General features: G+C 47.5%; 1 protein-coding gene across 1 annotated transcript in view; it reads right to left on the bottom strand.

Moving 5' to 3' along the window:
* LOC147685096 (uncharacterized) overlaps positions 1-21,596 on the bottom strand; it is a 1,199,247-nt gene that overhangs the window by 434,642 nt on the left and 743,009 nt on the right. The window contains exon 23 of the mRNA XM_086940986.1: positions 13,798-13,965. Within this exon, the coding sequence (XP_086797112.1) occupies positions 13,798-13,965 (168 nt within the window). The remainder of the gene's footprint in view (positions 1-13,797; positions 13,966-21,596) is intronic.

The following is a 21,596-nucleotide window of genomic DNA, read 5'->3' as shown; positions in this document are numbered from 1 at the left end:
CCATGCCAAGAAGCAGGGACTGAGTGAGTTGTCAGGCTTTGATTAAACAATTCAAAAAATGTTGTCTAGTACGCTATATCTTGTTTAAAAATAATTGAAGGCAAGCCATTTGCGCCAGGGGCACCATGGCCCCTACTTTGGATGATGCAATTTTCTATCACTTTTTGCTGGTACTCCAAGGGGGACCATGAAGAAAGATAAAGGATTATCTGGAATCAGGTGTGTCCCTGTAGTACAAGGATTGAATGTGCGATATCCATGACCGTTCCATTCAATCCTTGTACTACAGGGACACAATTGCCTGATCACATTTCAAAAGACTTACTGGTTTTTGCGGGAGCATGCTTTGCGAAGTTTTATCCAGATCTGATTTTCTTTGTTTTGATGTCCAAAGAGATTTTTTTTTATAGGCTTTCCTTGGTATTTTGTTTTTTTCTTTTACTCCAATTGGATCTCCTAAGGAGTTGATGGCATTGGCTTGCTTGTTCAGGATTTTCTTCTCATTTCTCAATGATTTGTTATACCAATTCTTAATTTGAGAATTGCTAGGCCTTGCTGGGCCATTGATAGCACAAACGATAATGCATCCACAATTTTGGCCTACCAAGCATCTCTATGAAAGAGCCATACTAAGCAACAAATTACTCCCAGTGACCAACATAGATGGACTTTGTCAAAAGGCGGAGGGCTAAAAGGATAACATCAACCACTGCAGCTGGCAGATCCAAAGCATTTACCTGCCAATGGTCAATCTAGATGAAAGCAGGTGTAGGCTGCAGAGACTCAGGTGTAGGACTCTCTCCTGGTCCTAAGACAGAAGTCTCTCCCGAAAGGGGAGGGGGGGGAGGGGGGGTCGCAAATGCTCATGCTCAGAAGCTTTGCATACCATACCATCCCTGAGTCATTAAAATGGCTCAGGGATGGTTTGTCTGGATTATTCTCAGAACACCAGGCAGGAGAGGTAGCGGGTGGGAACGTGTACAAGAGACTAATGTTCCACCGTTATGCAATGCAGCTGTGATGCATCTGTCACAAGTATGAAGTCTGGGTGAGGAAAGGAGAGTGTCCTGGCACAGATCAGTTCGTACTTGTTTGCTACTAGAACATCCAGAGCCATCTCCTGCGAAGTCTGAATGGAATAGAGAGGCCATCCTGATGCTGGGCTGACTAATACCTGAGGTTCCACTGTAAGGCATGCCTATGTCATCAGGCTTTAAGGGTAAGGAGGATGAATGAGGCTACCAGTCCAAGAAGATTCAGAACATCATTACTGAGCACCAGGACTGAGCCTGAACAGCTGGATCATATCCTGAATGTCCTGAAGTGATGAAAAAGCCTTGAACACCACTGTGCCAAGGATAGTCCCTATGAAGATAATTCTCTGCATAGGATTCAGGTGGGACTCGTGGAGTGAAAACCTCAAAGCATGGTTAGCTCAAGTTACCATAAGTGTGTCTGTGAGAGCCTTGTTAAGTGGCAATAACAGCTTGACGAGGATGGACCAGGTTGAAGGATCTTAGTAAATAAATCTGCCTTACTTTCAACAGTAGGAAACTGTACGCCTAGTACTTCTTCTGCTCTTCACACCCTTAAGGAAAAGAAGCACTTATTTCTGTTGATGGGCCAGGTGGCCTGTTCAGCTCAGTCTTTGGAGATGCATCTAGTCCACTGGTATTCTGTAAATTTAGATATGGCCCATCATCAGTATTGTGAGGGGAAAGCAAATTGGCTTACTCCTCATTATCATCGGTGTTGTGAAAACATGTTGTATGCTCACAGAGTTGAATCTCAATAGTGCCTCTAGCCTCCAATAGTACCGGCATTGAGGCAGAGGGTTAGAGCTTGGTTTCAAAAGGACTGTCTGCATATTTGTAGGTTTGTATCATGACAATGGCCTGGTCTGGGCTGACATTGGTTCAGGTGTGGTGATTGGTGTTCGAGTTGGATTTGGGGCTTGCGCTAGTTAAGTCAGTATCTACACTAGGTTAGGAAACGAGTTTGTGGACCCAGAAGCCAGGTGGAAGTCTAAACCAGTGCCCATATGGCCCAAGGTGGAGATTGAAAACAGGGGAGGGTCTGCCAGCAGAAGGCCAAAGGGAGCCCCTGTGGCTCTGTGGGGCCCAATGACATGTTAGAAAGAGCTGGGAACATCTGACAGGGTTGCAGGATGGCCTCCATGAAAGACACTAAAAAAGAAAATAAGTGAAAAATTAATTTAAAAAGCGTAACACTTACTCAGAAAAAAGCATCAAGGCGTTAAAAAGCCCTGCCTCCACTTCAGTGATCCAGCCAGAGGACTGAACCTGGTGAGTGAATAGCCAGGTTTGCAGATGCTTCAAAAGAAGTGATTAGAAGATTCCAGAAGTCATAAAGGTAAGTTGTTCCACAGCTTGGCTTCTAGTACTGCAGCCAAAGAGCCACTACGCCTCCTACAAAGAAACCTCGGGGCTGCAAGACTAAGGCAGTAGATGATTTTTTAAAATCTTGCGGGAAGAAAGGAGACAATACTCTGAAGACTTGAGGGGCCTTGCTTGAAGATTGCTCCATGAATGTGGGATAGAATTTTAAATTGGATTCTTTTTGTTATCGGCAGCCAATGGAAATCTTTTAAACTATTCAATATCGAGCAGTGCCTCAAAATGTTAAGTAGGAGCCTAGCAACTGTATTTTGAATAAGCCAAAGTCTGCAAATACAGTTTTTTGACATCCCAAAGTAAAGGGTATTAGAACAGTCAAGTTTGGAGGTGATTACATCATGGATAACAGTCTTCCTTTGTAGAATGAAAGGAGAGATGGGAATCAGATTTCACTCCTAAACTGCATAGTGTTTGAAATGAAAGAGGAGGACCTAATATACAGGGCCACAAAACGTTATTCCAAATCTGAGAGTTTGTGTCTAGGATGAGCAACTCAGTTTTATCGGAATTGAGCTTCAAATGGTTTTGATTGATCCATAAGGCTACAGTTGAAAGACATGGTCTGAAATTTTGCTTGGTGGAACTCATATCATCTAATAGGGAGGCAATTAGTTGAGGATCATCCACGTAGGATAGTACCTCAAAGCCATAATACCAGATAACTATGGCTAATGGAGTCATACATTTTTTGAATAGGATGGGACTCAGGACAGAGCCCTGAGGTACACCATAATCAAGTTGAATCTTTTTGGATGTGTGTGGAAGAAGCAAGACCAAATAAGATATGGATCTGTCCGTCAGAAAATTGGTGAGCCATGCTAGAGCAGTTTCCTTGACACCAATCCCCTCCAGCCGAAAATAATACTTTAATGGGATATAGTGTAAAATGTAAATTGATACTTGTATAGCGCACTACTCACCCGCAAGAGTCTCAAGGCGCTTGTACGAATACCGCTGTGGAACCCATCTTGGCTTTCCCTGTGAGGCATCCACTCCTGGGCACCCCCAAGGTGGAGGCCAGGCATCCTTCGCGTTGTGGGGGCCGTTGTGGAGATTAAGCAAGCTATTGCCCAGAGTTGCAGAGTAGGACTCCATGATTGGAATAGGCACCGAGGCGAGAATTATCAGGTCCGTGGAATTTTGAGCCCAAGACCGCCGAGGCGGGGAATTGAACCCTGGTCCCGGGCTAGACCTCTGCATCAGGGTCTGCCGCTCTAACCATTGAGCCACACTTCTCCACTGTAGAAAGTTACAGATGAATCCAAAAGAATTACCACAGCAAGTTGGGAATTAAGCTACGCTTCTAAGTTGAAGGGCTCAGAAAAAAAGGAACTACCATCAGTGTGAGGTGTGCACTTAAATGTGGCTCTGCGCCATCACTTCCTGGGTGGTACGAAGAGACCACAGAGCCACATGGCGCCATGTTTCAGCACACAGTGGCTTGCTGGAAAACTCTCCAGATCCAGTTTGGAACATGGGTGCACTTTAAAGGCTACAAAACTGTGGTTAAGAATTATTCATCAAAAACATTTGTTGCAGGGTCTGACCCCATTGCCATGGAACCAGAAGACCTTAGTTCTTAAACAGGCATTTGTACTTGATTAAACTGTGCCATCATTGTGAAATCACTTTGGGCACAATTTTGAAGGATTTTCTCCATGCGTAAACTAGACTTGCTGAAGGAAAAAGGTTATGACTATACAATGAAAACTAACATTTTCCTATGAGTGCACTTCAATTAAAACTCTTCGTTTCGGTTTTTCTTTGACGCCATAGACATGAGGATAGCAATGTTGAGATACATTAACCCAGCCCCCTATCTGTAGGAAGCTGGCTCTGTATATACTACAGCAAAATAAGGAATAGTGTGCACAGAGTGCAGTGGATCCCCAAAGGTAGGCAGAGGTAAAAGTAGATAGCACCTTACTCTCTATTTGTGGTAGTGTGGGTGAGTAGTAAGGCTTTATCAGACGGCAGTGTTAAGCATTTATTGTAAACACTCAGGCAAGAAATTATGTCACACACACTCAAAAACTGAACTCAGACCAATTTGTTTGTATGTAAATATTTTTTAGTTGTCTTTTTCTTTTCTAGAACCAAGCGAGGCCTGGTACAGGTAAGATAATAATACTTTGCAAGAGTATGTAGTTAAATACAGTTTGACTGCAGTCGAATGCAATTGGATTGGTTACAGGGTAGTCATCTGTTCATAAAACAGTTATAATTACTTTTCAGTTACATTTCAGATTACCGTGTATGTTACTTTTCAGATTACTTTTTAAGTCACTTTTTCAACTCAGTGTGATATGCCTAGATATCACACTGGGACATTTCCTAAATAAAACGTAAGTAAATCAGTTTTTGTAAATATGCAGTTTCTTAAGGTATCATACAATTCACCTACACACACAACAATTTTCACAAGAAAGTAGTCAATGTAGTCCTATGGGAGAAAATCAGGTCATCGGTTTAATGGTACATACTTAGGTTTGGGAGTTGGTTTCTTGGGGTTAGAATCAGGGTTCGCCCAGGTTCAAGGATGCACACTCAAAGCACCTTCAGTGGCATTAGGGTGGCGGGGTGCAGAGTGCTGAGGCCCAATGTTATCCAATGAGGCATATGGGGCCTCGGGTTGGTGGTTGCTCACGAGCAGGCCATAAGGTTGTGGGAGCAAAGCCCCTGGACCTAGGCTCAGGGCAAATGGGGATCCGGTTTAGCACTCAAGGTGCACCCACAGCGGCACAGGGGCGTGTCGGGTGCAGGGTACTGTTTTGGCATCCGGTGCCCTGTTAATTTCAAAGGGGATTCTCCCGTTGCAACAAACATTGCAGGCTCGGTACGAAGATCTTTTGAAGGCGACCACCATTGGAGAGGTCAGTTGGGATGTCTTGGGTGCCGGGACACCGTCGGTTGGGCCACCCAAGGCCGCGGGATGTCGGGTGCAGAGGTGTCTTTTGGCGCCTCGTTTTTCTTACCAGCTCCGGTGACAGTCGGGTACTCCAGAAAAGAGCTGCAGGAGTAGGTTGGAGACTTGAGGTAGGTCAGGGATCACCAGACCCCAAGTCAGGACCACCAGTAAGACCTTCTTGTGGTGTTGGGCCACTCAAACTCGGGTCGCGGGCGCTGGGTGCAAAGTGGTGAGACTCGCAGATTAGGCCGGAGCCAGAGTCTGTTGGTGAGCAAATACGGTGCTCATGGGAGACTAAGCCTGGTGGGCAGGGCAGGTCCTCTGGGGTCTGGGGTGCTAGTGGCTGCAGGACACACCGGGATTTCGATGGAGCAGGTCGAGGTCGTACAGGCTGGTAGGGATGGGGCAAGTCAGTTGTTGTCCTCTTCTTCAGCACAGCTCTTCAGTCCTTCTTCTTCTTGTTTCTTCTTGTCTGAGGAGGCAAGTTCAGGGTTGCCACTAAATACTAAATTTAGGGGCTTTACATGTGGGTACAGGTCGGGACCAATTAGTCCTTTCCGGTACACCCCCTTATTATACCACCCTCCAATGGGAGGGGGCATAAGCCTCACTCTGGTTAGCTCGGTGCCCCCATCTGCTAGATGGCAAGGACTTAGGTCTGCTTCACCTCGCCTCCTCCACCTGAGGGGTGGGATTGGCAAAAGTGGGCACACCTCTCCTAACTTGGTTTTCCCGCCAATTTTCCCACCCCAGGTGGGGTCAGAGCAGGTGGGGGCTAGTGGCTTGGAGCAGCAAATGGCTGGGGTAGCTCACAAAGGCCTGGACCCTGCCCCTCACCTACCCAGGATGTGCTTTGTTTCAGGATCCTGAGAGCGGCAGGCTCTCGACCTAGGGGTCCAGAATAATGTCTGGTGGTGGCAGCTGGCGAGTAGGCACTCAGCTGGGACACTTGAGTTTGGTTGTTTTTCAGGGGCATCTCTAAGATGCCCTCTGAGTGTATTTTTCATTAAATCCCACAATGGCATCAGCATGGATTTAATGTGCAGAGAAGTTTGATACTAAAGTTCCCAGTTTTCAGTTAAGCTATTATGGTGCTGTGGAGTTTGTGACGACAAACTCCCATACCATATACTCTTCATGGCATTACAATGTGTAAGAATTGACTTAGGCTCAGTAGTGTTAACAGGGCTAATGCACCTGTACCCTCACCACTGGTATAGTGCACCCAGTTAGAGGGTTGCCAGGGCAGTGGTTTATAGGCATGGCACACAGGGATGTGTGCCATGTCGACTCTTCACTTTGTCTGCTCCAAAACATGCAGCCTGCAATCGGACCAGAATACCTAAATTCCAGAACCAAGCAATACACCACGCAACGTACTCTACGTTCACCCTCAGAGAATCTTCGAACAGTCCCCAATTTCACACTAAAAACAAAAGGAGGTAAGACTATGGCGGTCCTAGCGACCACAGCCTGGAATTTCCTGCCAACACACCTCAGACACACACAAACTGAACATATGTTTAGGAAGTTACTAAAAAACAGGATCTTCGCTATCCCAGATAATACTGTGCTGTCTTTTATCTAAGCTTTGCCATAAAGTTCTTCTCCTCTCAGGTGTCCTTCCTCCGCTAAAGCGCCTCATGGGGCTCCCTGAAAAACTCAAATGGAGATTGGATGTCCTCTTGCCATGCTTGCCTTTAACCTACAGGGAGGTGACTCATAAAGGAGTAGAGGTTTTCCCCCTTTGATCTTATGTTTACCCATCCAGTTAGGGGACCACTCTGTCTTGTTAAAGGGGTTGGGAGAAGCCTCTCCAAGAACCTAAACAAGATATTGTGGACTTTGTACTAGGGCTAAGGTCCAGAATTGCAGAATACATGGAAAAAGCTTTCAAATATTTCGGAGGAACGACTGGAGCTCCAGGAGCAATGGCATGACCAAAAAGCAGCACTGTTGGAATTAAAACAAAAGCATAAGGTGTGGGTTTTGGATCCTGTGGAACCCAGGTCCCTCCAGGACAAATTAAGTGGCCTTACCCCATCTTAGAAAAGAAAAATGAGGTCACCTACGTGGTAGGCCTGGGCACAAGCAGGACCTTCAAAAGGTTGATCCATGGGAACCACCTAAAGCTTTTCCGTGACAGGGCTGCCAAATCCATGCAGATGGTTACTGATGAGGATCAGGAGACAGAGTGAACCTCTCCCTAACCTCCTCTCAAAAGAAGGGTCAGTTGATGGAGTTGTCTATTCAGACACCCTCACTGCCTAATAGCAGGTTGATTGTTAGCAAGTCTTACAGCAGTATGCTAAGCTCTTCCCTTTGAGAAGTTAGCCTGGCATATGCTGTCCACTAGTTCTAGTGGGCACCTGCACCAGTCTAATCGACCCTTATTGATGGCGGTTGTAAAGTCAACCTTATAGAAAGCTATCCTAGCGGTAGCATGGACCAGCAGTCATCAGGCTAAGACTTCAGTAGGCGATGTTAAGCAAGTTGTTTTACCAATTATAATCCCTTGAGTACCAAATGAAAGCACACGACACAAGGTATATATCAAATATTATATGTATTTATTCTAAACACAACCCCTCTGCACTCTTTATGAGGTCAGAGGTAAAAGTACAATACAAGTTACTCAATTAGCATACGATAAGTTGCACAGTATACGTTTTGCCCTAGGGGCCTCACTAACCATATACTAAAATAGTGGTATAAGAACCACATGAGAATTAGAGAGCAGGCCTCGGGCCTGTGAAATTGCTGGGGCTACTCTAAACAACCAAAGGTTAGGAGGTAGGAGGCCCACGGGAGACGCGTGCAGTGTCTAAACACAGACGCGGGTTAACATTGACTTTCTATGGGAAACGAAGAAGTTACAATTATACAATTTAAGGATACTTCCGGATGTACTACGATGAAACCCTTTTAGACTTAGACACCAGGAGGGCCAATACCCTTGAGACTACCAGAGTACTCGTGTTACCTCACCAACGGAAGCCGGGTGCATAGGTGTCTTTTGATGTCGGGTTTCGTCGTCGATTTCAATGGAGAGCTGCAAAGAAGTGCTGCAGGCGACCAGAGGAAAAGTGTCCGGGTGGATCCAGGGGTGGATCGAAGATCTGAAGAACCTGAAAGCAGAAGGGGCAGACTCTGGGTCACTTGCCAGTGACCAGGATGGAACCAGGAAGGAACCAGGCAATGTCGGGCGATTTCAGGTGAAAAGGTGAAGCTTGTCTCTTCAGCCACGAGGTCCAGGAGGGGTCAACGACGACCAGGAGCTGGATTCGAGCTGTCCCACGAAGGATCTAGTTGACTGCAGTGTCGGTATCCGGATTGGACCCAACAAGCCTTGGCAAACGCAATCCACGCAGAATGTCGAGATTGGCTTCGGTGCAGACCAGCATGGTCTGTGGCGCTTCTCCTTTGTAGGGAAGCTGGAGTAAGCCTGGAGCAACCAGGAAAGCAAGTTAGATTCAAAATGGAGTCTTCCAGGGGCTCGCTAGCCAACGGACTAGGAACCAGGAAGACGCATCAAGCTGAAATGCAAGAGCGGGCCCCACGGCACACTTGTGGAGTGTGGGGGCCTGAACTTCGGTGCAAATGGTGCTCTGGGCTGGGGCTTCTCGTACCCCAATGCACAACTGCGAGATACAGCGGGAGTCGATGCAGTTAGCAAAATTCAGGATGTCCAGGAGTTCCGGTCCCACGTCTCTCGTGTCCGCCACGGGTCCCAGCTTTGCTGGGAACTCCGAGCAGCATCAGAGATGTCTGGAAGTCCGTGTCCTGTGTTGCAGATTCTTCGGGATCCGGCGGGAGCCTTTAAAATGCAGACCGGCAAAGTTGCTGTTGGTGCCTGTTTGAACAGGGTGGTCATTCCTTGACCACAAGGGAGATGTCTTCCGTCTTCCAGTCGAAATGGAATGTCGAAGGACGAGGATTTGTATTTCAAAGTTTCGTCCAGGGTAATCTAAAGTCCTAGGGACACAGCTCCTATACTTATACTAAGTTTAGGGGTTGGACTACCTGTAAGGTCCCTCCTATGGGTGGACCTGGGAAAGGGGTGGTTACACCCCTTTCCCTTTGTCCAGTTTCGCGTCAGAGCTGGGGCAGAGTGCCCCAGCAACCGGTTTGAACTGGGAAATGCATGGAGCACCTAGTGTGCACCAGGCAGTGTCTGGAAAGCCCTCCCTGCCCCAAAAGCCTTTCTGGGGGGTGCAGGCACCTCCTTAGACAGGAAACCTATTGTCCAGGCCTCCCCTGCCAGAGTTTCGTCCAGTAGCAGGAGGTCAGACTCGTGTCTGTGGCAGCAGCATCAGTTTTGTGATGCTGAGGCTCTGTTTAACTTTAACCGGGTGAACCAGTAACTGCATGTCTTCTCCCTCTAAAAAGGTGGAATGCTACCCCCGCCGCCAGGGGGGGGGGTAGTATTCCAAAGTGTTTGACACCTCACACAACATTTTTTGATAAAGTCAAACCAAAGTTTGCATTAACCGCAAGGATTATAATGCACTTAAGAGTATATGGTATGGCTATGTCATAGAACAGCTGGAAGGAGATGGTTCCGAAAGCTGCAGAGCGGCTCAGCTCATGCTAGGGCACCCTCTAACATAAAACCAAGCACTCTACCTCCAGGATTGTCGAGGTCTGCCTTAGGAGTGACTTATAGGTGTATATGAGTCGATATGCATATATAGATATAGGTATACTATATCTAAGTAAGGGGTGATTACACCACCTTACCAAGGCTGTGTGAACAGACCTGTGGTGTCAGTTTAGAAGGTCAGCCAGGGGTGGCATAATACATGCTGCAGCCCCTGGTAGGCCTTGGATGCACCTATGCCCTGGGTACCTATGGTACACTATACAGGGACTCACAAAGGTGACCCAATACCCAATCTGGTGTGTACCTAAAGTACATGGAGTCCATTTTATAGAGAAAGCAGATAGACTGGGGCCCTGATTAGCAGGGCCCCAGTCCAACTAAGTCGAAAACCAGCAAAACACCAGGACAAAAGTGGGGGCGACCATATAGTCAGATTCCACCTTCCTACATTCCCCTTGCCCCCCTGATCAGACAAACTGGTGGACACTGAAGACAGTGTAACTGTCAAAAACAAAATCTTTCGACAGCCTGATCGAGTTGAGGAGCGCATTAAAGCTGAGGTCAGCAAGATGTTGGATTGAACCCAGCCCAGTGGTCGTAGCCCCCAAACCTCATCCACAGGGTGGCAAAAGAGAAATGAGGTTCTGTGTGCACTACAGAGGACCCAACTCTGTCACCAAGACCGATGCTCACCCCATACCAAGAGCTGATGAGTTGCTAGACAAATTGGGTGCAGCCAAATGTCTTATTACCTTTGACTTAACTACAGGTACTAGCAGATTGGCAAGGCCCCTGGAGGCAAACAGAAAACAGCATTCTCCACACTTGATGGGCATTATCAGTTTAGTGTTATTCCCTTTGGTTTAAAGAATGCCTCTGCCACCTTCTAAAGGTTGTTGAACCAAGTCCTCGCTAAATTGGAGGCCTTTAGTGCAGCAGATCTTGATGATATTGTTGTCTTTAGCTCCACCTGGAAAGATCACCTGATCCACCTTTGGACAGTTTTAAAAGCCCTGCAAACTGCAGGCCTAACAATCAAGGCATCAAAAGGCCAGATAGGGCAGGTAACAGTTGTATACTGGGAACACCTTGTTGGCGGGGGCTAAGTGCAACCTTTATAACCCAAGATCCAGGCCATCCTAGACTGGGAAGCTCCAACAACCCAGACCCAATTCAGGGAATTCCTTTGCTTGACTGGGTACCTAAAGATGACCAGTTAGGAAGATGTCGTGAGTCAAAGTGAGTACAAAAATCTGTATATTTGAGGCACTACCACTCTCCGAGTGGCACCAGGGTTGGGGTTTCTGGCCTGAATATACAGGAGTCCCTCCTCCCAATAGGCTCTGACATTTCCCTTTTCCTGTGCTGAAGCTTGCTGCCTTAGCCTTTCACGAGTGGGACATGTCTGCTGTCCAAGGCACAGCTGTTTCCTAGTGGGTCCCCATGGGCATTAGAGCTCAACCTGGTAAGGGTCAACAGGGCTCGACAAATCATATAAAATGCTCTAGACCTGCAGGTCTAGAAACTACAAAATCTCCTCGACCTAACTTAAATGAACTTGACCTCAAACTCTGAAAACTGAGCAAATGTGACAAGTTAGCAAGATTTAAAAGCATTTTTATTGCTCATTTACTTCGTGAGCAATAAAGATGCCTGTAAATACTGCTTTCTTGTCACATTTCCTCTGCTTTCAGAGGCAGAGGTCAAGTGTCAAGTTTGTATTCCTACTCGCCAGAAAGGGCGAGTAGGACCTAAAAATAGCTCGTCCTTAATCAATCTCACTCGCAAATGCGAGCGGTCCAGTGAATTTCTCGAGCCCTGGTCAAGTTCCATGGACTCAGTTCCCTCTGGGGCTTCCACGTCCTATCCCTGAGGAGAGGGGTCCGGAGTATTTGGCTGTTCAGAAGCTGGTTTCCCAGTATTCTTACCTTTGTTCTTGGAAGGTTCGGCCATTCTTTAAGGCTCCAACACTTCTTTTTCACCCTGTTTTCAGCTCTGTGCTCTAGTCTTAATACACAAATCTCAGAGATGCCCAGCATTGCTGCATGGGTGTTCTATTCTACCTCAGTCCATGTGGAGGTCTCCCGGTTGTTTCCAAGCAGACAGGCAGCTGGAAGCTTTGAAGACACCACTGCCTGTTTCAGGCCAGTAACTCCCCCCTCCTCCCAAGTCTAATGTTAACATAGCCATGGCATGCTTAGCAGTAACACTGTCAGCGTTGGTGACTGGATACGATGTTTCCAATCCGGTATTGCTCTGGGGAACCAGTGCATCTCTCACTATTTATCCATGTGTATTATAAATACTTCTTTAAGTTGGGTGGCCACACAGCTTAAGTGGCAAACTCAACTTCACCCTCAGTAACTAGAACTGCTTCTGTGTGGACCCTAATTTGCTCTGGGCACAATGTTGACCCCATCTGGAGTTTGGCTACCGCAGTACTAACTGAAGGAGGACTAGGTGGCTTCTTGTTAGGACAAGTAACATCTCCAGTTAAATGTTCTAACCTCTTACAGTTGAAACAACAGGTCTTCTGGGGATCAAAGTTCTACCCTTTGTACTTACCATTGGGCCGGGGAGAGTTTTGGGACCCAACCCCCATAGCAGGTTTTTGTTGCCAATTACAAGATTCAGGCTTTTTGTCTTTGGGGTTCTCACCTCCTTTCCCTTGGGGAGATTGGACAACCCCTTTCTTTTGTTCAGCCCCAGTGACTGCTTTTGTTACCCTAGTCTTGACACAGTGGCCTGCCTTCTTTCCCAATTCTTGGGGAGGAATTAGACCTAGGTCTACCAGATGTTGCTGTAACTTCTCATTAGTGCAATTACTCAAAATATGTTCTTTCATGAAAAGATTGTAAAGTCCATTGAAATCATGCACATTGTTTCCAGTTAAGCAACCATCTAGTGTCTTAACTGAGTAGTCTATGAAGTCAATCAAGGACTGATTTTGGTTTTAGTGAGATCCCCGGAATCGAATCATATATTCCTCAGTTGTGAGCTGTAGCTTTTACATGTGAAGGCAACCTAGAAGGAAATCACTCTATTTCATAGACTAACAAACATCCTCAATGAATAACAGTTATTAACATACATTCACCCGTCCAACACATTACAGTCATCTTGCGCATATTCACTTATCCAACACGTTACAAATCCGGACATGACACTCCATATATGACTCAATCCCTGCACAAAAGAAGACAAGGAATGCATTTAAGAGGGAGTGGTCAGATTTCAGATGGTGAGGGCAAGTTTGGGGCTTCCTTCCCAGCAGGTATAAACATACATACTAGTTAACAATCAATCAGCTCCTACTAGTTAACAATCAATCAGCTTCTTCAAACCGCCACTCAATCCAATATCTAATATGAGGGGTAAAAGCCACTGTTGATTATAAGGATACAGTAGAGCATAGGCTTTAACGTCATATTTCATTCCAAAATTAGGAACCGCCTCTGATGATTATGGAGGTTATTAAGTCCATTGGGAGAAAATCTAAACGGACCAAGAATTAAAACATGGCAGGTGGAATGGTAGCACAGGACCATTGGCACAAGTGTCCACACCACAGTTAAAATGTCTGCCCTTAATAAATAGCCTTAATGTATACATGCAAATTCTCAAACTCTTATGGCTCTTACTAGTACACTTGGAGGTGCAAACAGTCAAAGTTCCACAATTTATAGATGTAGATTTACAACTTCTCTTGAACTCACCCTTGATCTTCATGTGCCTCTATTTGCTTATGTGCAAAAACTGTAAGCACTAAGAGCCATGGAATCCCCAGCATTACGTGCTATTTAAAAACTGAAAAGGTACATCAATATTTTACAGACTGACAACTGAAAGGTTAAGTTGCTTTCACTCACCTTCTAATTGCGGCCTTCGATTGGCCATTTCCATCCTCCGCATCTCCCTGAACCCTGGCGTTGCACCAGTTGCTGTGCTGCTGGTGACCGGGCTGGGCATCCTGGTGTGTGGGATCATGGCACCCCGCATGAAGCCTGGTGAATAAGTGGGGCTTCTCTGGGTTGCCTCTGTTTTAATAAGAGAAAAGGGAAATAGAGAGCTGGACAAACAGCATACATAAGTATAAGTAAACTAAGTCAAAATTCGACTTTGCCGTTTAAGCCAGCAAGCTAGATTATTGAGTTCAATGTGTGCTCTATTTGAGATGTTGAGCGAACATGCAGTGGTCCTTGAGTCTACCAAGCCAGTCACAATGGCACAAGCAAATCTGGAGCACTCGTCCAGACACCTGAAAAGGTGAAATCATCACTAGGAGTTCTGCTGAAGGAAAATGGACACTGTGAGGGAGCCAGTAAATCCTGACTACTTAAACTTGAAATGTACCAGCCTACTGAGTACTAAAGATGGAATCAAAGTGCTGTCTAAGCAGAGGAAGAATATTACTAAGAGTATGTGCTATTTTTTTTTATAAATATGGAAGCCATATCTTCACAGTGACAAAGAGCCACAGACATTTGTGAGCTGATGACACATTGGAGCAAAGAGCAATGGTAACCCAACTTTCAGTAAGCGCAATGCTTGTCATTACTGCACTTTATAACAGACATGTAACATGTTTTAACAAGGTCTTCCTCCGGAACATCTGGGACAACATAGAGTAGTAGATACCGGAAAGACTCTTGAGACCCCCCTACCCCCAATATGTAAGCAGTGCTGCAGTGCTTTCTGAATACTTTTCACCAAGTTCAGCCATCGAAGCTTAGTCATGGAATCTGTCATAGCCTTATTTAGGCTGGTCCTAGCTTGCACAATCCTTATAATTTTTACAAGGCCAATGAGCAAAAATGAAAAAAGGTCGAGCAGAGTTAAGACTCTCACCCAACCAATGTGACAAATGATGGAATACTTTCGAGGTTATGGAAGGACATTGGTTCATTACTCTGTAGGGATCCAGAGACCTAAATGACAGCTGCAGAGAAGACTGTTTAGTAAAGGCCATTGTTCAAGATCATTGTTTACTACTTCTAGTCTGGCTTCCGAGCAAAACACAGCACTGAGACCGCCCTCATCGCAGCAACAGACGACATTCGAACTTTAATGGACAATGGAGACACAGTCGCCCTCATCCTCCTCGACCTCTCTGCAGCATTCGACACAGTCTGCCACAGCACCCTTTTACAACGCCTCAGTAACATCGGAATACAAGGAAAAGCACTTGAATGGATCACCTCGTTCCTCACCGGAAGAACCCAGAGAGTCCGCCTTCCACCATTCAAGTCCGAGGCCTCTGAAGTCATCTGTGGCGTACCACAAGGATCTTCACTCAGCCCCACCCTCTTCAACGTATACATGAGCCCCCTCGTGACCATCGCCCGCCAACACAACCTCAACATCATCTCTTACGCGGATGACACTCAAGGATTAGTTACTTACCTGTAATCCTAGTTCTCTTCCAGGGGTATCCTCATCAAAGTCATAAGCATTAGAATATTCCCGCCCATGCGCGGGACCCCGGAAACAATATATTATATGTGCCCCACATATACATATACATATATATATAAATATATATATATAAAAATAAGCAATTGCAGCCAAATAAAACAGTAGAGCTGGAATATGCTGTGAAGAATTTCCACCATACATGTGTATTAGCATTAGAAACATGATAAACAACACCAATGCTTGTTTAGAAACTGTTTTAATGCTTAGAAAGCAGTAGAAATTCTTATAACACACTGTAAGCATATACAGCTCCCAGGCTGCATTGCAAATACCCAGTCTAAAAAGACTGAAAAGCTAACCCTGTGGCTGCATGTACCAAAACTGACGCTGTGCCTTTAAGGCACCTCTGCCCCTAGCTTCCCATCATGCCTCAGGGGTTACAGTTAGGTCAGTTGTTCTTTTCGGAGACTGAAAACAAAACCATGGTAATAACAGGTTAAAACATCTCCTACTTAATAAACAAAGTCCTTTGCCCGGGGAGGCGGGAGGGTTGCTTATGACTTTGATGAGGATACCCCTGGAAGAGAACTAGGATTACAGGTAAGTAACTAATCCTTCTCTTCCAGGGGATCCTCATCAATAGTCATAAGCATTAGAATAGAGTAGCGAGCCTCACCTCATCCCTGCGGGCAAAGGAATCAACAGGTAACATTCACATTCGTAGGCCCAAAAGTAGGCCTTATTCTACCCAAATAGGTTTCTCAAGGAGGCTTGCCCTACTTGAGAATCCGCTCTGGAATCAGACTCTAGGCAATAATGCCTTGTAAAGGTATGGACTGATTTCCATGTCGCAGCCTTGCAAATTTCTGACATGGGAATGTCATGTAAAAATGCTGTTGTGGCTGCCTTCCCTCTAGTGGAATGAGCTTTGGGTGATTGTAACAAAGGTTTGCCAGCCAGCTGGTATGCTAGTTTGATACATGAGACAATCCATCTGGAGATGGACCTCTTGGCTGCTGCAAACCCGGTCCTCATTGAACCATAATTGACAAAGAGTTGGTCTGTCTTTCTGGTGCCCTTCGTTCTTTCTAGGTAAAACTTTAGCACCCGTTTAAGATCTAACGAGTGCAACGACCTCTCAGCTGGGGTCGATGGGTTAGGAAAGAACGAAGGAAGGGTAATCGTTTGGTTTATATGAAAATCCGATACCACTTTTGGAAGGAAAGAAGGGTGAGCCCTCATTACCACTCTGTTGTGGTGAAACACAGTGTAAGGTTCCTTGGTGCAGAGTGCTTGAATCTCGCTAACCCTGCGAGCAGAGGTTATTGCCACCAAGAAGGCCGCCTTCCAAGTGAGATGCTGCAAGGAGGCCTTGTGTATAGGTTCAAACGGTGCAGACATCAGCCTGGAGAGAACCAGGTTCAACTCCCAGGGAGGAGAAGGATTTCTCACAGGGGGATAGACCTTCTTCAATCCCTGAAGGAAATCCTTAACCACTGGGACCTGAAAAAACGACGTTTGTGTAGGTGATTTTCTGTACGCTACTATGGCAGATAGGTGAACCCTGATAGAAGCGTATTTCAACCCTGATGTCGCTAAGTAAAGGAGGTAAGGGAGGACTACCTCTTCTTGTCCTTTGGTGGGATCAAAGCCATGGTCCTTACACCAAATGAAAAATCTCTTCCACTTGAACGCATAAGACGCCCTTGTGGAAGGCCTCTTTGCCTCTTTTAAAATATTCATACATTCTGGAGGCAGATTTAAGTGTCCGTATTGCAAGACCTCAGGAGCCATGCAGTCAGGTTCAGTGACGGGAGGTTGGGATGCAGGATCCTCCCGTTCATTTTGCTCAACAGGTCTGGTCTGCATGGCAGACGTCTGTGTGGACACAGCGACAGATGTAATAGGTCTGGATACTGCCATTGTCGCGGCCAATCCGGAGCAACTAGGATCATGTCCATGCTCGATCTGATGAGCTTGGCCACCACCTTCGGAATCAGTGCCAGAGGAGGAAACGCATAGGCGAACATTCCTGTCCACTCCAGCAGGAGAGCGTTCCCTTGTGTCCCTGGTCGGTGGAACCTGGACGCGAAGGCGTGGCATTTGGCGTTTTCGTCGTCCGCGAATAAATCTATGTCTGGACGGCCCCAGCAACGGAAGAGTTCTTCGACTACTTCGTCGTTTAGCACCCAGTCTGGCTGATCTTCGAAGTGCCTGCTGAGTGCGTCCGCCTTTGTGTTTAGCTCGCCTGGAAGGTGTACTGCCACCACCGACAGTCCCCGAGCCAGAAGCCAGTGCCATATTGTCTGGGCCTCCTGAGACAGAGGGCGAGACCGGGTTCCTCCCTGCTTGTTCAGATAGAACATTGTTGTAGTGTTGTCCGTCTGAACCAAGATTTTGTCCGTTGTGATTGCTGGAAGGAACGCTTTGAGCGCCAGATGAACTGCTCGCAGTTCCAGCATGTTGATATGGTATGTCTGAAGGTTGGTCGACCAGCGACCCTGAATCTGAAGATGACCCATGTGAGCACCCCAACCTTCCAGAGATGCGTCCGTTACCACAGACATCGAAGGAAGAGGCTGCTGAAAAGGGACTCCCTGCAAGACATTCCGAGGGCGAGTCCACCACTGTATTGAGGACAGTGCTGCTTGAGATAGGATGATTCGATCCTCCCAATCTCCTGTCGCTTGGTCCCACTGATCTTCCACAGACTCTTGTAGAGGACGCATCCTCAACCTGGCGTTTGGAATTAGGAAGATGCAGGACGCCATGGAGCCCAGTAGAGAAGTTACTTCTCGCACCTTTGGACGAGGAAACTGAAGTAACTTTCTGCATTTCTGCCCCATGGAAGATAGTCTCTCCTGCGAAGGAAACGCTCTTCCTAAATTTGTGTCTAGAACTGCTCCTAGATAGTGGATGGTTTGTGTGGGATGCAGGACTGACTTTTCTGTGTTCACGTGGAGCCCAAGCCTGTGTAGTTGTTGAAGACACAGACGACAGTCTTTGGTGGCTTGATGAGGGGACGGGCTCTTCAGGAGCCAGTCGTCTAGATATGGGTACACAAAAAGACCTTTTTTGTGTAGACATGCCGCTACCACTGCCATGCACTTGGTGAAAACCCTTGGTGCGGATTTCAGACCGAACGGAAGTACTTTGTACTGGTAATGCTTGTTCCCTACCAGAAACCTCAAGTACTTCCGATGACCTGGTGTTATAGGAATGTAAATTCACCGAACACATCCAATCTCCACTTTGTAGATGAGGACATTTCTGATGAAGTGCCAGCATGCGAAACTTCTCTTTGACCACCACCTTGTTGAGGGTCCGAAGATCTAAAATCGGTCTGAACTTGTCCTCTTGGTCTCTTTTGGGGACTAGAAAATACCTTGAGTACACTCCTCTCCCCCTTTGGGATGGGGGTACCTCTTCGATTGCGTTTTTCTTTAAGAGGACGCTCACCTCCCTTTTGAGGAGGTTTAGATGGTACGAGCGAGTCTTTTTTGGAGGAATCGGTTGTGGTCTCTTCCGGAAACGTAGCGCATATCCATTGCGCAGTATATTCAGCACCCACTGATCTTTTGTGATGCTGACCCACTCTGCCAGGTGTTGCGAAGCACTTCCTCCCACTGGAGTGGGTAACGGCGCCAGAGGAAGCCACTGCTCAGGCCTTGCCTCCTCTAGGCGTGGCAGAGGACTGATGATGTCCGCCTCTGCCTCTGCCCGATTTTCCTCCTCTGTATTGTGTCTTCCCTTGTGGCTTGTTCTGAGACCATTGAGGGGTTTGAACCCTCTGTTGGCCTCCCCGGTTCTTGTTGGTCTTGAAGCGTCGCTTGAACTGCTCTTTCTTCTTTTCCAGACCAACCGCCTTCACCGTGTCCAATTCGGTTTTCATGCGGGTCATTTCCTGATCGGCATGCTCCCCAAAGAGTGAAGATCCTGAGAAGGGCAGATTGAGGATGCGTTGCTGGGCATCTGGTTTGAGACCAGTTAACCGCAACCAAGAAGATCTTCTCGCGAAACCCCATGTGAGTAGGCATGTCCTGCTAGAAGGGCGTTATCTGCGGATGAACTGATCATTTGGTTTGCCACCAAACAGCCCTCCGTCACTGTTTCCTCAAAGTCCTTCTGGTCCTCCTTGGGCAATTTCTCTTTGAATCGTTCCATGGAGTCCCACAGAGCTCTATCATACCTGCCGAGAAGTGCTGAGGCACTAGAGACTTTCAGGGATGAAGCTGCTGTGCTGCACACTCTGCGTCCCCAAGAATCTTGGGTCTTGCTGTCCTTGTCAGGAGGAACTGAAGAAGAGGGAGCGACTGCGTGATTCTTCCTAGCTGAGGCTACGATAACTGAGTCCGCCGCAGGCTCTCCTTTAACAAAGATTGGATCCGAGTCGGCCGGCCTATATTTTTTCTGGATACGTGCCGGAACCGCCCTGATCGCCGCTGGCGTGAGGAAGACCTCCTTGATTGGGTCCATTATCCCTGGAACCAATGGGAGCAAAGGCCGTGAATATGATTTGTGCCGAAGGGTCTCCAAAATCACAGTAGTGGAAACTTCTGGAACAGCCATTTCTATTTGAAGTTTTTTAGCGCCCCTTTGAAGAACGTCCAGATATGTGTTGACGTCGTCAAGCGGGGAAGCTCTGGAGCGAGGGCTGTCTGCCAGCGTTGGGGAGTAATCCCCTTTAGAAGATCTCGAAGAAGATGAGGAGGAGGATGATGGTGTTCTCCTTCTCCTGTGGTGAGATTTTTCCTTCCTCACTGGCGATCTTCTTGGTCGGTCTTCCCTTCGAGGAGAACGTGATTCTCTCCGATGCTCCCTTCGTGGAGATCTCGACCTCTCAGTTCGTTTCTCCCTTCTCGGTGTTTGAGATCTGGGATGCTCTCTCCGTGGCGATCGGGAGACCCTGGGGGTATGCGACTTTTCTGCTCTCCTCTCCCGAGAGCGTGATCGGTGCCTGATAGGACTCTGTCTGTCTGTCTCTTCTATCAGTCTCTGAAGGGGTGACCTGTGGAGTGGGCTTACATATCTTTGCAGCCTCTCCGTCGCTCCAGAATCCTTCCACTTGCTCAACGGAGCATACCATCTTGGCGAGAGTGTTATCTTTCGCTGGGGCAACGGACTTCTACTCCTGGAAGTGGACCTCGATGAGCTAGAGGCACTTGAGGAGGAATGGTGAGAAGCCGATTGGGTCACCAAAATAGTCGAAGGCACTGAAGGAGATTTTCGTCTCACCGGTGTTGGCGGACGTCTTAAAAGTCTTTCCCTTGACGTTGGACGCCTCTGCGGCGTCGACGGAGTGATAATCTTCGACGTCGAACGCCTCGATGACGACCTGTGTTCTCTCGACGTCGACCTGTGATGTCGAGCCGATGACTGGGTCTTCTCCCTCGACGTCGAACGGCGTCGTCCCGCCTTCGACGGAGGTTTTGACGTCGAACGGCGTTGCCCTGCCGTCGACGGAGGTCTCGACGTCGAGCGGCGTTGCCCTGCCGTCGACGGAGGTCTTGATGTCGAACGGCGTTGCCCTGCCGTCGACGGAGGTCTCGACTTCGACCGACGTTGGTCTGTCGGCGACGGAGATGGCCTTCGACGTCCTGTCGTCGACGAAGCCCTTGATGTCGACCTGGCATGTGGCGACGGCGGAGGATCGGACATCCTCGACGTCGAGCGCCGACACGTCTTCGACGATGATCCCTTCCTCGACGACGATCGTCCGAGGGGGCTCTTGCTCCTCGACGCCGAGCGCCTCCGTGGAGACTTCGGCGGAGGTGTCACACTCTTCGAAGCCTGTCGACGTTGAGACGACGGCGAGTGTATTCTGTCTCTCGACGCCGACCGTCGCCTGGTTGACAGCGGCGGAGTTGACTTACGTCTTGACGCCGATCTTCTCGTCGACGGAGATCTCGTGGCTTCTCTCGACGCCGATCGTCGCCTAGTTGACGACGGCGGAGCTTTCTTCGTCGTCTGTGATTTTCTTTTCGACGACGATTTCCTCATCGACGCCGGTCCCGACGTCGACGGAGCTTTATCTTTCGAATTTTCCATCAGATGTTGTTTTTTCAGCGCCGAGCCCGGCGCTGAGGTCGATGGACGCTCTGACTTGCCTTTGGAGGGAGTTCTGGGTCTCTTTGAACTCTTCCTCTCTGTAGATCTTCCCCTCATGGATCTTTGGGCCAAACCATAGAGCCTGTTCCTCTCCCTGTCTTTTAAAGTTCTGTCAGACAGGTTTTTTACAATGAGAACAGTCCTT

This window comes from Lissotriton vulgaris, chromosome 10, assembly GCF_964263255.1.
Source record: "Lissotriton vulgaris chromosome 10, aLisVul1.2, whole genome shotgun sequence".
In the NCBI taxonomy this organism is placed as follows: Eukaryota; Metazoa; Chordata; class Amphibia; order Caudata; family Salamandridae; genus Lissotriton; species Lissotriton vulgaris.
Note: the sequence above shows the minus strand (reverse complement) of the source record. Positions and strands in the feature narration are given on the sequence as shown.